General features: G+C 39.3%; 1 protein-coding gene across 1 annotated transcript in view; it reads left to right on the top strand.

Annotated features, from left to right (window-relative positions):
• CAPZA2 (capping actin protein of muscle Z-line subunit alpha 2) overlaps positions 1-17,561 on the top strand; it is a 135,939-nt gene that overhangs the window by 62,576 nt on the left and 55,802 nt on the right. Inside the window, exons 7-8 of the mRNA XM_053716689.1 lie at positions 12,048-12,126; positions 14,166-14,237. Of these exons, the coding sequence (XP_053572664.1) occupies positions 12,048-12,126; positions 14,166-14,237 (151 nt within the window). The remainder of the gene's footprint in view (positions 1-12,047; positions 12,127-14,165; positions 14,238-17,561) is intronic.

Genomic DNA, 17,561 nt, shown 5'->3' with positions numbered 1-17,561 from the left:
ACTATTGATGTTCTCTGTATTTGTTGGTTAGAACTTTGCCGTGGTTTACTAATACTTTCCATTTTGTGTGTTTTTTGTTTTGTTTTTTCTTTTGTAAAATGATGGTCCACGGTACTCCTTTAACATATGGTATATATTTTCTGCCACTAGGAGGTGGTCAAGAACCCATACAAGAGTTTTAAAATACTTCCATCTCCTCCTAGTTTTGTTTTTGTCCTCGTAGGAGGTGGCTCAGAATAGGGGTTCTTCCAGCTACTGCTTATGGATTACGAATTTTGAGCTGAGACCTATGTGAGATCCAGAGACCCTAGAGAGTATAATTTACAAAGAAGGAAGACAAGACTCTTCACAGCTGCTTAATGATACAGGGACACAGGAATATTTATGTGCACAGCATTTCCCTTACGGGACTTCAGCCGTAACTACCCTCAGGCATCGCAGGGACTTGTCATTAGCCTCCCCCTGAGGGATTCTAGTATGTCCTACTGCAATACTCTGGTACTTTGATACTTGCACTGTATGAGCTTTCTACTTGATACTGCTGCAACTGCATTGACATAGATGACATGCTTGGTAAGCCAGTGGAGGGGTGCTGTGTAAGGTAAGTGCCTTTACACAGCACAGACACAACACAGAGGCTATTTGTAGGTACTCTGACACAGTAATAGCAAAGCCATGTATCTAACAGGGTTTATAGGATTGTTATGCTTGGTGCATTTTATTTTACTTTAGAAATAATAAAAACACTTTTGAATGTTTTTAAGTCACCGGCTTTAGATTTAAGGTGGAGCATATCTGCAATTTATTGCAAGAGATATTAGATTAGAAATTTCTGAGGGAAACCCTGCTTAAAACAAGCCTCTTAAGCAGTTAAAAATAGTTTTCAAAGCTCCATCAAAAAATTCCACAGGTGTTTCAGGTGCCCGTTTTTGGTCTCTGACTAATTTGCTAAGGAATGTAAAAAACATAATTTATGTAAGAACTTACCTGATAAATTAATTTCTTTCATATTGGCAAGAGTCCATGAGCTAGTGACGTATGGGATATACAATCCTACCAGGAGGGGCAAAGTTTCCCAGACCTCAAAATGCCTATAAATACACCCCCTCACCACACCCACAATTCATTTTAACGAATAGCCAAGTAGTGGGGTGATAAAATATGAAGTAAAAGAGCATACAAGAGAGGAACTGGAAATATAATTGTGCTTTTATACAAAAAAATCATAACCACCAGAAAAGGGTGGGTCTCATGGACTTGCCGATATGAAAGAAATTAATTTATCAGGTAAGTTCTTACATAATTTTTTTTTTTTTTTCATGTAATAGGCAAGAGTCCATGAGCTAGTGACGTATGGGATAGAAATACCCAAGTTGTGGAAATCATTTCCGCTAAAAAAATTAAATCTACAAAAAGTTTTTCTCATAAATTTTAAAGAAAACAACTTAAAACCTAAGCAGAAGAATCAAACTGAAACAGCTGCCTGAAGAACTTTTCTACCAAAAATTGCTTCAGAAGAAGCAAATAAATCAAAATGGTAAAATTTAGTAAATGTTTGCAAAGAAGACCAAGTTGCTGCTTTGCAAATCTGATCAACTGAAGCTTCATTCTTAAACGCCCAAGAAGTGGAGACTGATCTAGTAGAATGAGCTGTGATCCTCTGAGGCGGGGACTGTCCCGCCTCCAAATAAGCTTTAACCAAGATGCCAAAGAAATGGCAGAAGCTTTCTGACCTTTTCTAGAACCAGAGAAGACAACAAATAGACTAGAAGTCTTCCTGAAAACTTTAGTAGCTTCAACATATTTCAAAGCTCTTACAAAATCCAAAGAATGTAAAGATCTTTCAAGAGTATTCTTGGGATCAGGACACAAGGAAGGAACAACAATTTCCCTACTAATGTTGTTAGAATTCACAACCTTAGGAAGAAATTTAAACCAAGTCCGCAAAACAGCCTTATACTGATGGAAAATAAGAAAAGGAGACTCACAAGAGAGAGCAGACAATTCTGAAAGTCTTCTAGCTGAAGAGAGAGCCAAAAGAAACACTTTCCAAGAAAGTAGTTTAATGTCCAAATAATGCATAGGCTCAAAAGGAGGAGCCTGCAAAGTCTTCAAAACCAAATTACGACTACAAGGAGGAGAGATTGATTTAATAACAGACTTGATACGAACCAAAGCCTGAACAAAACTGAACATCAGGAAGCTTGGCAATCTTTCTATGAAATAAAACAGAGCAGAGATTTGTCCCTTCAAAGTACTTGCAGACAAACCTTTATCCAAACCATCCTGAAGAAACTGTAAAATTCTAGGAATTCTTAAAGAATGCCAGGAGAATTTGAGAACACCATGAAATATAGGTCTTCCAAACTCGATAATCAATCTTCCTTGAAACAGACTTGCGAGTCTGTAGCAATGTATTAATCACTGTGTCAAAGAAACCTCTATGACTAAGCACTAAGCGTTCAATTTCCATACCTTCAAATTTAACGATTTGAGACAGAAGGTCTGGTCTTAAAGGAAGTGGCCAAGGCTGGCAACTGGACATCCGGACAATATCCGCATACCAAAACCTGTGAGGCCACACTGGTGCTATCAGAAATGCATATGATTGTTCCATAATGATCTTGGAGATCACTCTTGGAAGAACTAGAGGCGGAAAGATATATAAGCAGGTTGGTAAAACTAAGGAACTGCTAAAGCATCCACCATCTCCGCCTGAGGATCCCTGGACCTGAATAGGTACCTGGGAAGTTTCTTGTTTAGATGAGAAGCCATCATATCTATTTCTGGAAGACCGCACATCTGTACAGTCAGACAAAATACATCTGGATGGAGAGACCACTCCCCCGGATGTAAGGTCTGACGGCTGAGACAATCCGCTTCCCAATTGTCTGCACCTGGGATATGCACCGCAGAAATTGGACAAGCTGGATTCCGCCCAAGAAAGTAACCAAGATACTTCTTTCATAGCTAGGGGACTGCGAGTCCCACCCTGATGATTGAGATATGCCACAGTTGTTATATTGACCGTCTGAAAACAAATAAATGGTTCTCTTTAACAGAGGCCAATCCCGAAGAGCCCTAAAAATAGCAGAGTTCTAAAATGATTGGTAACCTCGCCTCTTGAGGTTTCCAAACCCCTTGTGCTGTCAGAGATCCCCACACAGCTCCCTAACCTGAAAGACTTGCATCTGTTGTGATCACAGTCCAGATAGGATGAACAAAAGAAGCCCCTTGAACTATACGATGATGGTCTAACCACCAAGTCAGAGAGAGTTGAATGTTGAGATTTAAGTATATCAATTGATATCCGAGTATAATCCCTGCACCAGCATACAATGAAAACGAGCAAAGGGGATCACGTCCGATGCTGCAGTCATGAGACCTAAAACTTCCATGCACATAGCCACTGAAGGGAATGATTGGGACTAAAGGTTTCGAGAAGCTGAAACCAATTTCATTTGCCTCTTGTCTGTTAAAGACAGAGTCATGGACACTCAATCTATCTGGAAACCTAAAAAGCTGACCCTTGTCTGAGGAATCCAGAAACTATTTGGTAAAGTGATCCTCCAACCATGTCTTTGAAGAAACAACACTAGTTGATTTGTGTGAGATTTGGCTAATTGTAAAGACTGAGCTAGTTCCAGGATATCTACCAAATAAGGAAACGCCGCAATACCCTGCTCTCTGATTACAGATAGAAGGGCACCAAAAAACCTTCGAAAAGATCCTTAGAGCTGTTGCTAGGCTAAATGGAAGAGCGACAAATTGGTAATGCTTGTTTAGAAAAGAGAATCTCAGAAACAGATAGTGATCTGGAGGAATCGGAATGTGAAGATATGCATCCTGTAAGTCTATTGTGGACATATAATGACCTTGCTGAACAAAAGGCAAAATAGTCCTCATAGTCATCATCTTGAAAGTTTGGACTCTTACAAAACTATTCAAAAACTTCAGATCCAAAACTGGCCTGAATGAATTTTCTTTCTTTGGGACAATGTATATATTTGAATAAAACCCCTGATCCTGTTCCTGAAACGGAACTCGTATTATTACCCCTGAAAGCTCTTTATCTGAAACACACTTCAGAAAAGCCTGAGTCTTCACCGGATTTGCTGGAACATGAGAGAGAATCTTCTCACAGGAGGTCTTACTCTGAATCCTATTTGATACCCTTGAGAGACAATACTCTGATTCCACTAATTTTAAATGTAATCTGCCCAAATGTCTTAGAAAAATCTCAATCTGCCCCCCACCAGCTGAACTGGATCGAGGGCCGCACCTTCATGCAGACTTGGAATAAATTTAAGAAACCAAAGCCAGCCCCCAACTTGAAGAATGTTTCAAATTGGAACCAGAGTCTTTGGGGGAAGGATTGGTTTTCTGTTCCTTATTCTGTCAAAAAGAACAAAAACAATTAAAAGCTTTAGATTTACCCTTAGATCTTTTATCCTGAGGAAAAAAACTCACCCCCCCAGTAATAGTTGAAATAATTGAATCAAAATGAGAACCAAATAAATTGTTGCATTTAAAAGAAAGAGATAGTAATCTAGACTTGGATACCATGTCAGCATTCCAAGATTTGAGCCATAAAGCTCTTCTAGCTAAAATAGCTAAAGACATAGATTTAACATCAATGTTGATGATATAAAAATAGCATCACAGATAAAATGATTAGCATGTTGAAGCAAACGAACAATGCTAGACAAATTAGGATCTGTTTCCTGTTGCGCTAAGCTATCCAACCAAAAGGTTGATGCAGCCGCAACATCAGCCATAGAAATGACAGGCCTGAGAATATAGTTAGAATATAAATAAGCTTTCCTTAGATATGATTCAAGTTTCCTATCTAAAGGATCTTTAAAAGAAGTACTGTCTTCCATAGGAATTGTAGTACGTTTGGCAAGAGTAGAAATAGCCCCATCAACTTTGGGGACTTTTTCCCAAAACTCTAATCTAGCCGCTGGCAAAGGGGTACAATCTTTTAAACCTAGAAGAAGGAATGAAAGAAGTACCATTTCTTGGCAATCACATCAGAAATGGCATCAGGATCTGGAAAAACCTCAGGAGGAACCACAGGAGGTTTATAAACAGAATTTAAATGTTTACTAGTATTGATATCAAGAGGACTAGACTCCTCTATCCAAAGTAACCAACACTTCTTTTAACAAGGAACAAATATACTCCACCTTGAAAATATAAGTAGATTTGTCAGTGTCAATATCTGAGGTAGGATCTTCTGAATCAGAGAGATCCTCATCAGAGGATATTTCAGTATAGCTTAAGAACGCCTCTCTTTTTGTCTGGTATACAGACAAACATGAAAGATGAAATCTCCCTCTTGGGAGAAAATCCTTGAATTCCAGTCGATACCCCTGGGTCACGATTTCTAATGCCCAGGGATCCTGAACGTCCCTTGCCCAAACCTGAGCGAAGAGAGAAAGTCTGCCTACTAGATCCGGCCCTGGATCAGGGGCTGCCCCTTCATGCTGTCTTGGTAGCAGCAGCGGGCTTCTTGGCCTGTTTAACTTTATTCCAGGTGTGACTTGGATTGTGCAAAATTCCCCTCCTGCTTTGTGGCGGAGGAGGAAGTAGAGGGTCCACCTTTAAAGTTTTGAAAGGAACGAAAATTATTTTGTTTAACCCTCATTTTAACAGTCTTGTCCTGAGGAAGGGCATGACCTTTACCTCCAGTAATGTCGGAAATGATTTCCTTTAGTTCGCTGCAGCGCTTCCTCCGCCCGTTGCTAGCCCTCTTTGCGGGTCCAAAATGACGAATCCGGCTTTTTCCAATCACGGCGTTGCCTCAGGCCAAGATTCCCCGGGGGGGGGGAGCCGTGATTGGAGGAAGCCGGATTAGTAATTTCTGACGTTTGAAGAGGCTTCAACTGTTATCAGAAATGGATGGAACATTACATACACACACACACCTTTTTGTTTGTTCCAGACCAGACCCTAATTTTTTTTATTTAATTACCCTCTGGGACTGGTCTGGAAGCCAGAGAAAGGGCAGGCAGGCTGTTTGGTTTGTTGCATCACAGTTAGATAACTTTTACTGTTAGTTACTGACTGTCTGTAGTCTAAAGCACTAGCACAGTAGAAGTTAGTCAGACAGGATTATGACAGTCACATATATGATATTAAATAAAGATAAAGCCATTCAAGTAGGAGATGTCGCACTATGAGTGCCTTTGGTCTTGACAGGAGAACTGTGGCTTTGGTCTGAGGGCTGCAATCAGACATCCAGCACTGACTGCTATTACAGGAGACCAGTCTAATCTCATCAAATTGCAGATGCTGAATTGAGGAGGGAAAATACATTGTTCTAGAAGAGGTTCCTACATGAACAGAGGAACTAGCATTGCCTCCTTTTTTTTTTTTTTTTAATCACAGCAAGGTCAGCAGCTACTGACAGCAAAATACTGACATTCCTAGTTAGTATGCTTACTCACCATTAGTTACTTACATACATGCCTAAACTACTATACACACTTAACCAGATATATATTCAGTTATGTTTTAGTATTAACCTGACCCACTGCCCCAGGTATACACATGTACATATAAATCAAACATAACGGGGACAGCAGCTCCAGATAGATACATAAATTACATATACACAGGTGGCTCTGCTGCTCCTCAAACACACATGCAATACTGCATGTAGCACTGGGAGATCTGCTGCTCAAACACACATGCAATACTGCATGTAGCACTGGGAGATCTGCTGCTCCTCAAACACACATGCATTACTGCATGTAGCACTGGGAGATCTGCTGCTCCTCAAACACACATGCAATACTGCATGTAGCACTGGGAGATCTGCTGCTCCTCAAACACACATACATTACTGCATGTAGCACTGGGAGATCTGCTGCTCCTCAAACACACATACATTACTGCATGTAGCACTGGGAGATCTGCTGCTCCTCAAACACACATGCATTACTGCATGTAGCACTGGGAGATCTGCTGCTCCTCAAACACACATACATTACTGCATGTAGCACTGGGAGATCTGCTGCTCCTCAAACACACATACATTACTGCATGTAGCACTGGGAGATCTGCTGCTCCTCAAACACACATGCATTACTGCATGTAGCACTGGGAGATCTGCTGCTCCTCAAACACACATGCATTACTGCATGTAGCACTGGGAGATCTGCTGCTCCTCAAACACACATACATTACTGCATGTAGCACTGGGAGATCTGCTGCTCCTCAAACGCACATGCATTACTGCATGTAGCACTGGGAGATCTGCTGCTCCTCAAACACACATGCAATACTGCATGTAGCACTGGGAGATCTGCTGCTCCTCAAACACACATACATTACTGCATGTAGCACTGGGAGATCTGCTGCTCCTCAAACACACATGCATTACTGCATGTAGCACTGGGAGAGCTGCTGCTCCTCAAACACACATGCATTACTGCATGTAGCACTGGGAGATCTGCTGCTCCTCAAACACACATGCATTACTGCATGTAACACTGGGAGATCTGCTGCTCCTCAAACACACATGCATTACTGCATGTAGCACTGGGAGATCTGCTGCTCCTCAAACACACATGCATTACTGCATGTAGCACTGGGAGATCTGCTGCTCCTCAAACACACATGCATTACTGCATGTAGCACTGGGAGATCTGCTGCTCCTCAAACACACATGCATTACTGCATGTAGCACTGGGAGATCTGCTGCTCCTCAAACACACATGCATTACTGCATGTAGCACTGGGAGATCTGCTGCTCCAGATAGAATACATGGTCAGATTTACAAATATTGTAAATCTGTGCTAGATTAACATGCGCTTATATTTTTAGCTACTATATAGGGTTAAATGGCAACCAGTAAGTTTAACAATGCTTCTTCAGAGCAAAATGTAAATGTATTGAGAAAAACAAATACAAACAAAAATGTCTGACATAAGATATTGTGCAAAATATATTGCACATTACTTATCAACCAGTTGCCATATCTATACCCAAGATGTTAGCTGCTCCAGATCAAATTTACATGTGTGTTGAATGAGGATTAGCCAGCATGGGAGAGCTCTAGGGAATATGATATGTAATAAATGTGCAACCTATATATTTAACATTGCACACGGATCATACTGCTGTATATACTATTACTAATACATTGTCACATACACCAGGGTACATGCTGCAAACTAGGGCTGCAACTAACGATTATTTTCATAATCGATTAATCGGCCGATTATTTTTTCAATTAATCGACTAATCGGATAACAAGAGAATCAATAATAGTTTTCTATGTTTTAAATAAAATCCACATAATGAGTGTTACAAATATAAACTTCAGACTAAAACTTTACATTAACACAACTGTTTCTTCAATTTTTAAGCAGCAGAGCACAGTTTTATAATTAAACAAAACCACAGACTGATAAGGTGTATAAGTAGGGTTTTGCCAATTTCACCAAAGTGGGATATTTATCTTTGTTAGCTCTTCACCAATGCGAAGTGTTTTCTACCTTGGCAAGGGGCCTCTCAAAGTAACCCTTGACTTCATTCTAACATAAAAATATCTAGAATATCTATATGCAATGGTAAATAACCAGCTATAAGGTTAGGGGAAATATCTAGTCCGCTCTAAAAATAACGAATATATACTTATAAAGGTTGAAAAACCAACTAATCGATTATGAGATTCGTTGACATCTATTTTCATAATCGATTATGACGATTAGTTGTTGCAGCTCTACTGCAAACACTTCCTGTCTTTACCTAGAGAAGTCACTGATCATTATAATAAACAGCAAATGAGTTTTTAAAGTTTAAGCAGTAAAATAAAGGAAGCTTTAAGGGACAGTGAAGTCCATAAAAAAACTTTCATCTTTCAAATAGGGCATGTAATTTTTAAAAACTTTCCAATTAACTTTTATCACCAATTTTGCTTTGTTCGCTTGGTATTCTTAGTTGAAAGCTAAACCTAGGAGGTTCATATGCTAATTTCTTAAACCTTGAAGGCCGCCTCTAATCTAAAAGCATTTTGATAGTTTTTCACCACTAGAGGGCATTAGTTCATGTGTTTCATATAGATAACATTAAAGGGACAGTCTAGTCCAAAATAAACTTTCATGATTCAGATAGAGAATGTAGTTTAAACCTCCTAGGTTAAGCTTTCAACTAAGAGAACAAAGCAAAATTGGTGATAAAAGTAAATTGGAAAATTGTTTAAAATTACATGCTCTATCTGAATCATGAAAGTTTATTTTGGCCTAGACTGTCCCTTTAAGTTCAAGCACGTGAATTTACCATGGAGACAGCTCTGGCTAAAATGCAAGTCTGTCAAAAGAACTGAAATAAGGGGCAGTCTGCTGAGGCTTAGATACAAGGTAATTACAGAGGTAAAACGTGTATAATTATAACGATGTTGGCTATGCAAAACTGGGGAATTGGTAATTAAGGGATTATCTATCTTTTAAAACAACAAAAATTCTGGTGTAGACTGTCCTTTTAAAGTCCTACCAGTGCTTTTTCAGTATGTAATTCTAGTACCTCCAGGCTGTCATCTCTTCCTGTATCTAGTTGAAGCCTTCAAGTCAATGCTTGTGGGAGGGGGCAGGACCCAGATCACAGGTCCAGAAAGTGTGAAGCAGGGTGCCCTGAAAAAGCACTGGTAGGACATTGTATTTGGCATTATTTTTTATGCATGATGCAGAGCGCCCTGCCCTGCATCATGCATAAAAAAATAATAATGCCAAAAACGATCTATTTAAAAAAAAAAAAAAAACTGCCTCCAAAACTCCCAGTTATAATAGAACTGCAGGCAGCTACACCAGCCTCAAAGTAATTAGTAATCTCGCCCTGCCTGCTTCCCAGGCAAGTGCCTGGTTTGCCTGCCAAGTTAAAATGCCCCTGGTGAGCAGAGCAGAGGCAGTCTGCAAAATTGCAGTGCAAGGCTGTGCGCAGCGCTATCGGTATTGATTATCACAGCTTCCCTCTATGCAGCAGAGTAGCCTGGCTGTGTTGTATACAGTACAGTTGCTTCTACTGCTACAGTATACTGGTCTGAGACTGTCTGTACTACAATTCAGTCAGCACAAAGTCATAAAAAAAAAAGTAAAAAATAAATAAATGTTTAAATACACTGACTCTACAGTCAGCAGTGGCACCCCTGCTGCAATGCGTCTGTAATGGCAAATCCGTCCCTGGTCAGTGTTATCCTGTGATCCTCCATTTTTTTATATTTCACAAGGATAAGGCTGTATTGCGTACTAAATAAAGGGTTGCCACCTTTTGCCCAGAAAATTCCTGGACACTTTTTAAGTGGGCGTGGAGAGGGTGTGTCTCTGGGCGTGGTTTGGGGCGTGGCTTCTCGCAGCCTCAAATTCATTATGAAATCAAAATACAAAATTATATGTATGTATAGTGGGGTACAAAAGTCTGTTGCTGTCAGTGACAGAGGGTGATACATATAGTGGGGTACTAGGACACGCCCCCTTTCCTCCGTCTCTTGTTGGTAGTGTGTATGTAGCGACTTATGGAATAAAGTTCCTGCCTGGTTTACTTTTACCAAGTGTGCCGCCTCCTTCTTTCTTCGGTGATGCATATAGTGGGGTACTAATCCCTTCCTATGACAGAGGGTCATATTGTGAGGTACAAGTCCAAGTCCCTTCCTGTCAGTGACAAGCAGGGAATTATATAGTGGGGGACTACTAGTCCCTTGTGTCCCTGACAGGGTGCGTGAATGACATAAAAAAAGTAAGATATGCGCTGTTCTTGGCAGGAGTGCTAACAGTGCATTGCGGGCACCAGCCTTCAGTGACAGACAGTGGGTGATAAAGTCGGCACAAATGAGTGCAATGCATGTAGGCGATATATCACTGTGTATATAGTAACTATTTACAGTTGCACACAGGACGCCCCCAGCTCACCTTACTCCGCGCCACCTCTCTAACCTCCGTCTGCACTGACAGCCTAAAGTCTTTCACATATTTAGCTGCAGCATCAGCTCCTCCCGGCCCGGGCTCTCCTGCCGCAGACAACAGATCAGTACTAGGCAGCAGGCTGGACTCAGTCGCCGATGTCAGTGACCCATCAGGCCAGTACCGAGCCATTCATCACTTCCTGTGCTGTACTACTCACAGTATTGGGGGGGGGGGGGGCGCCCAGTTCACTCACTCACACAAGAAATTGATGTTCCTTCTCTTTGTCCAGTCCCTGTTAAGTCTAGGGAAAGACTGTTACATAATCTGGAAGTAGTTAGAGCTCTGAATTTCTATTTCAAAGCGACTTAAGCAATTAGAAAAACTTCTAGTTTGTTTGTAGATTACTCTGAGAATCATAAAGGACAGAAAGCTACTAAGGTAGCATTGGCATATTGGCTTAAACAAGTCAATCACAAGATCTACTTGGTGGGGGGGTAAGTCGCCTCCTAAACGTATTACAGCTCACTCTGCCAGAGCAGTGGAAACATCATAGCCCTTTAAGGATGATGCATATTTGGAGCAGATTTGCAAAGCTGCCACATGGCCCTCCTTGCATACATACTTTTTCTAATTTTTACAGTTTTGATGTCTGCTTCTTTGCAAGCAGCTTTTGGCAGGAAAGTCCTTCAGGCCACGGTGTCGGCTTAATTTTAGCTGTCGTAGTATTTTCCCGCCCTGTACGTAACACAGACCACCGGCTTGTGTATTAATCCCATGTTATGGAGGACTGTGGACCATCATTTTACGAAAGAGAAAACAAAATTTATGCTAACCTGATAAATTGTTTTCTTTCGGAGTGATGATCCACAGGCCCCGCTGGCTTCATGGGTTACAAATCTAATGACACCTCTGTAGGCCTTGCTTTGCCTTTCCTACCTTTCTTTCCTATTCTCTACTCTGCTATATGTAAAACTAGAGAGAGAGGTGGGAGGTTTTTAAAGCTCTTGTATGGGTTCTTGACCTGCACCTAGTGGCAGGAAATATATCCCATGTGTTATGGAGGACTGTGGACCATCATTCCGAAAGAAAATAATTGATCAGATGAGCATACATTTTGTTTTTCTTATCTCCTCCATAAGGAATGGACGCTGGAGGTCAGAATGGAAGTTTACGATTACACCTTCAACAACAAAAGTGGTTGGCATTTTAAAAATTCAGGTACAATGTCTTAAATTGTGATGAATTTGCTATGTAAGTTTTAATTCTGCCTTTCACTAAAACAATGTACAGACAATATCTCAGAAGAATCATTAGACCTTTCCTAACAAAACTTCATAGTCTTGAATTATGTAATACAAGATATGATTTATTTTATGGATTACAGCAGACCAGATTACAAATGACCAACCTTCTGCAATAGAAACACAAGTAAATTATTAAAATTCAGTTAAAACTGAATTTTTTGTTAACAAGATTTTGCAGGGGTTTGCTTTACGACAGTCAAGGCATGTGTTATGTAAAAGCCTTTTGTTTAGACATGCAGTTAGCAGTTTTTGTAGCTGCTGAATACAGAAGAAGGCGGATTTCTTTTTGGGAAAGTGCAACACACGAAGATCACTTTCCGCATTCAGCTAACAAAACTGCTGAATGCACCTGTCTATTTTTATGTTTGGCCTCTTTTTTTTTTTTTTTGGAGCTATTCAGAAGCTACACATGCATGAGCGTGTGCACCGTTTTAAGCGATCGCTATATAGCAGGTTAAGGTAAACTTTATCATACGTTAATGGGGCTATACATTTTTTTTTTTTTTTTTTTAAATGTACCGTAAATGCTTGGTGAATATATCTGAAAGCACTGCACTGCAAAAGATCTGTGCACACAAGCTTTGTAAACATAAAGTAACTATTTAATTTAGCATTTTTGATTTCTCAGCGCTGTTTGGGAACATAATTGTAGAAGACACACTTCACTTTATTTCTCTGCCCTGCTCCAACAGATCAGGTACATCTATAAAGCAGTTTCTGTACCTCTTAAAGGGACAGTCTAGTCAAAATTAAACTTTCATTATTCAGATAGGACATGTAATTTTAATCAACTTTCCAATATACTTTTATCATCAAATTTGCTTTTTTCTCTTAGTATTCTTAGTTGAAACTAAACCTAGGCAGACTCATATGCTAATTTCTAAACTCTTGAGGGCTGCCTCTTATCACAGGCTTTTTAAATTCCTTTTCAACACAAAGAGACTAAAAGTGCACGTGGGCCATATAGATAACACTGTGTACAGGCACAGGAAGTTATTTAGGATCTAGTCCAACACAATGATAACTGCAAGACAATAGATCATAAACAGTCAGTCATGTGATCAGGGGGCTGGAAGAAGATGCTTAGATACAAGGTAATCACAGAGGTAAAAAGTACATTAATATAACTGTGTTGGTTGTGCAAAACTGGGGAATGGGTAATAAAGGGATTATCTATCTTTTAAAACAATAATTCAATGGTAGACTGTCCCTTTAAGCAATAACTGTGTAGTAGGATATTGCAAAGTGAGGATCCTGAATATTGCAGAATGCACCCAGGTAGTAGGGAAAAAAAAACACAATATTCATACATAAATTACATTAAAATGGGGCAAAATAAATAAGGAACCCGCTTTTTTCTTTTCTTAAAACAAATCCAATTTTATATTGCTTTCGGGAGATTTAAAGAATTCAAGTTGGGAGATTTTATAGAAAAAAGGCAGGTAAAATAAATTCTAAATACAAACTTTTTTTTTTTTTTTTTTTACTGAAATTTTATTGTGAATTGAGCTTTGAAATTATTCGGTGATTTTATGAATATAACTAAAAGGAAGACAAAGAAATATTCTAGACTGCAAAACCATGCACATTTTAGTTACAAGAGTTTTGAATAGTTTTAAAACGTATTAATTTTGTCTTCAGGTCTTTTGCAATACAGTGCTTAGTTTATTATTAGAATATCTTATATGCAATGCAGGTTTTGTTTAATGACTTTAATGCAGACCAACCTCTTACAGTAGTAGTATGTGCTCTATAACCGAGAATGAAATATTATTTGAGGGGCTGTACTTTCTTTATACTGTAACAGTGGTTAATGTTTAGTGGAGCATTATGTATATATGGATTTACAATATTAAACATTTTTCTTTTATAGTGAGTTTGTGTACAAAGGGCTTCAACACTTGACTGTAATTGCACAAAAAATGCCACATTTATTATTTATTATTATTATAGGTTCATTATTATGAAGATGGTAATGTTCAACTTGTGAGCCATAAAGATATAGAAGAGTCGCTAACTGTGTCTGTAAGTAGATATTTATATTGTCAATACAATACATTTGAAATGTTACTTTGAAAACTAGTTCTTTGCACAGTTTTACAAACACTGCTGTTGGTTTTTGTACCTGCAGCTCTTTAGATCTGTTCTTATTTTAATCTCATAAAGGTGCCAGTTTGTAAATTTCCATGTTTTTATATTGTGCGCCACCATCTTCAAAAACACATTACTGCACCATGTGACAGCAGTGGTGCTCATTTATATCTTGGCAATATTGCTAACTTCTTCACAGCTGTATTGTTTCTGGTTAGCACAGACAATACAGAGCAGCAGGTTTACATGCTTTCAGTTTGTTACTTAACATATGTATTATTATTATCGGTTATTTGTAGAGCGCTAAACAGATTCCGCAGTACTATAATATAAATAAATAAAAGGCTGTGGGTTAATTTTGATTGTTAAAATGATACTTAGTTTTGTGCAACATTGCATGTTTTATGTCCTATTAATTTTTCTTTGTTCCCTTGATATCTTTATTTGAAAATGTTGTAATGTAAGGTAAGGAGCCAGACCATTTTTGGTTCTGCACCTGAGTAGAGTTGCTGATTGGTTAGCTACATTCAGCCACCAATCAGGAAGCGCCGACTCTTAAGCTTACATTCCTGCTTTTTCAAGTAAAGATAGTAAGAGAATGAAGAAAAACTGATAATAGGATTAAATTAGAAAGTTTCTTAAAATTGCATGCTCTATCTGAATCATGAAAGGACAAAATATGGGTCTATTATCCCTTTAATAAACATGAATTTAAAAAAAAAAAAAAAAGGCTGCAGGAATAATATAGAGCAATGCAGGCACTGCAGGGATGTAAATCTCCCATTCTGCACTCTGAGTCAATTTGCATGATACAAACACCTGTCAAACTGCTATAAAATTTACAAAAAAACTTTCCAATTTTATTATAAAAACATGCATATATTTATTGAACTTGCTTAGGCTCCAGCTCCTACTGAGCATGTGCAAAAGTACAGTGTATTATATGCATTTTGTGATTGGCTGATGATTGTCACATGATACAGGGGACAGGATATATGTATTAACTTTAAAATTTGCCAGAAAATATTCTACTGCTCTTTTTAAATTCAAATTAAGTGATATTGCATTGTCTTTTTCTCCAACATTGGTGTGTCCGGTCCACGGCGTTATCCATAACTTGTGGGAATATTCTCTTCCCCAACAGGAAATGGCAAAGAGCACAGCAAAAGCTGTCCATATAGTCCCTCCTAGGCTCCGCCCACCCCAGTCATTCTCTTTGCCGCTGAACAAGCAGCATCTCCACGGAGATGGTGAAGAGTATGTGGTGTTTAGTTGTAGTTTTTTTTTATTCTACTATCAAGAGTTTGTTATTTTAAAATAGTGCTGGTATGTACTATTTCATCTGAAACAGAAAAAGATGAAGTTATGTTTGTGAGAGGAATATGATTTTAGCAGCAGTAACTAAAATCGTTTGCTGTTTCCACATAGGACTGTTGAGATGAGATAACTTCAGTTGGGGGAAACAGTTGGCAGACTTTTCTGCTTAAGGTATGACTAGCCATATTTCTAACAAGACTGTGTAATGCTGGAAGGCTGTCATTTTCCCCATCATGGGGACCGGTAAGCCATTTTCTTAGTCTCAAACAGAATAAAGGGCTTAATATGGGCTATAAAACTGGTAGACACTTTTATGGGCTAGATCGATTGCTTTATTTAGGCATTTTATACAGCTTGATATTGAAATTCACACTTTATAACTTTGGGGAACGTTTTTTGGGGTGCAATGCTTTGAATGCTTTAAGACACTGTGGTGAAAATTTGGTTAAAATTGAACAATTCCTTCATAGTTTTTCACATATTCAGTAAAAAAGTGTGCCCTGTTTAAAATTTAAAGAGACAGTAACGGTTTTGTTTTAAAACTGTTTTTGTATTTTATTGACAAGTTTAAGCCTGTTTAACATGTCTGTGCCTTCAGATAAACTATGTTCTGTATGTATGGAAGCCAATGTGTCTCCCCCTTCAAAATTGTGTGATAATTGTGCCATAGCGTCCAAACAAAGTAAGGACAGTACTGCCACAGATAGTAAAGTTTCCCAAGATGATTCATCAGATGAAGGGAGTAGACTTAGTTCTACATCATCTCCTTCTGTGTCTACACCAGTTTTGCCCACGCAGGAGACCCCTAGTACTTCTAGCGCGCCAATGCTTGTTACTATGCAACAATTGACGGCAGTAATGGATAACTCCATAGCAAATATTTTATCCAAAATGCCTGCATTTCAGAGAGAGCGCGATTGCTCTGTTTTAAACACTGTAGAGCAGGAGGGCGCTGATGATAATTGCTCTGTCATACCCTCACACCAATCTGAAGTGGCCATGAGGGAGGTTTTGTCAGATGGGGAAATTTCTGATTCAGGTAGAATTCTCAACAGGCAGAACCTGATGTTGTGACATTTAAATTTAAATTAGAGCATCTCCGCGCACTGCTTAAGGAGGTGCTATCTACTCTGGATGATTGTGACAACCTGGTCATTCCAGAAAAATTGTGCAAGATGGACAAGTTCCTAGAGGTTCCGGTGCACCCCGACGCTTTTCCTATACTCAGCGGGTGGCGGACATAGTGAATAAGGAGTGGGAGAAGCCCGGCATACCTTTTTGTCCCCCCTCCTATATTTAAGAAATTATTTCCTATGGTCAACCCCAGAAGGGACTTATGGTAGACAGTCCCTAAGGTCGAGGGGGCAGTTTCTACACTAGCTAAGCGCACTACTATTCCTATTGAGGATAATTGTGCTTTCAAAGATCCTATGGATAAAAAATTGGAGGGTTTGCTTAAAAAGATTTTTGTACAGCAAGGTTACCTCCTGCAACCTATTTCGTGCATTATTCCTGTCACTACAGCAGCATGGTTCTGGTTCGAGGAACTAGAAAAGTCGCTCAGTAGAGAGACTCCGTATGAGGAGGTTATGGACAGAATTCACGCACTTAAGTTAGCCAATTCCTTTATTTTAGATGCCGCTTTGCGGCGAAAAATTCAGGGTTTGCCATTGTGGCGCGCAGAGCGCTCTGGCTAAAGTCTTGGTCAGCGGATGTATCTTCCAAGACAAAATTGCTTAATATCCCTTTCAAGGGTAAAACCCTTTTTGGGCCAGAATTGAAAGAGATTATCTCAGACATCACTGGGGGTAAGGGCCACGCCCTCCCACAAGATAGGCCTTTCAAGGCCAAGAATAAGTCTAATTTTCGTTCCTTTCGCAATTTCAGGAAAGGACCAGCCTCCAACTCTGCAGCCTCTAGACAAGAGGGTAATGCTTCGCA

This window comes from Bombina bombina, chromosome 6, assembly GCF_027579735.1.
Source record: "Bombina bombina isolate aBomBom1 chromosome 6, aBomBom1.pri, whole genome shotgun sequence".
NCBI classification, from domain to species: domain Eukaryota; kingdom Metazoa; phylum Chordata; class Amphibia; order Anura; family Bombinatoridae; genus Bombina; species Bombina bombina.
The sequence above is the reverse complement of the archived record's forward strand: the minus strand, read 5'-3'. Positions and strand labels throughout refer to the sequence as shown.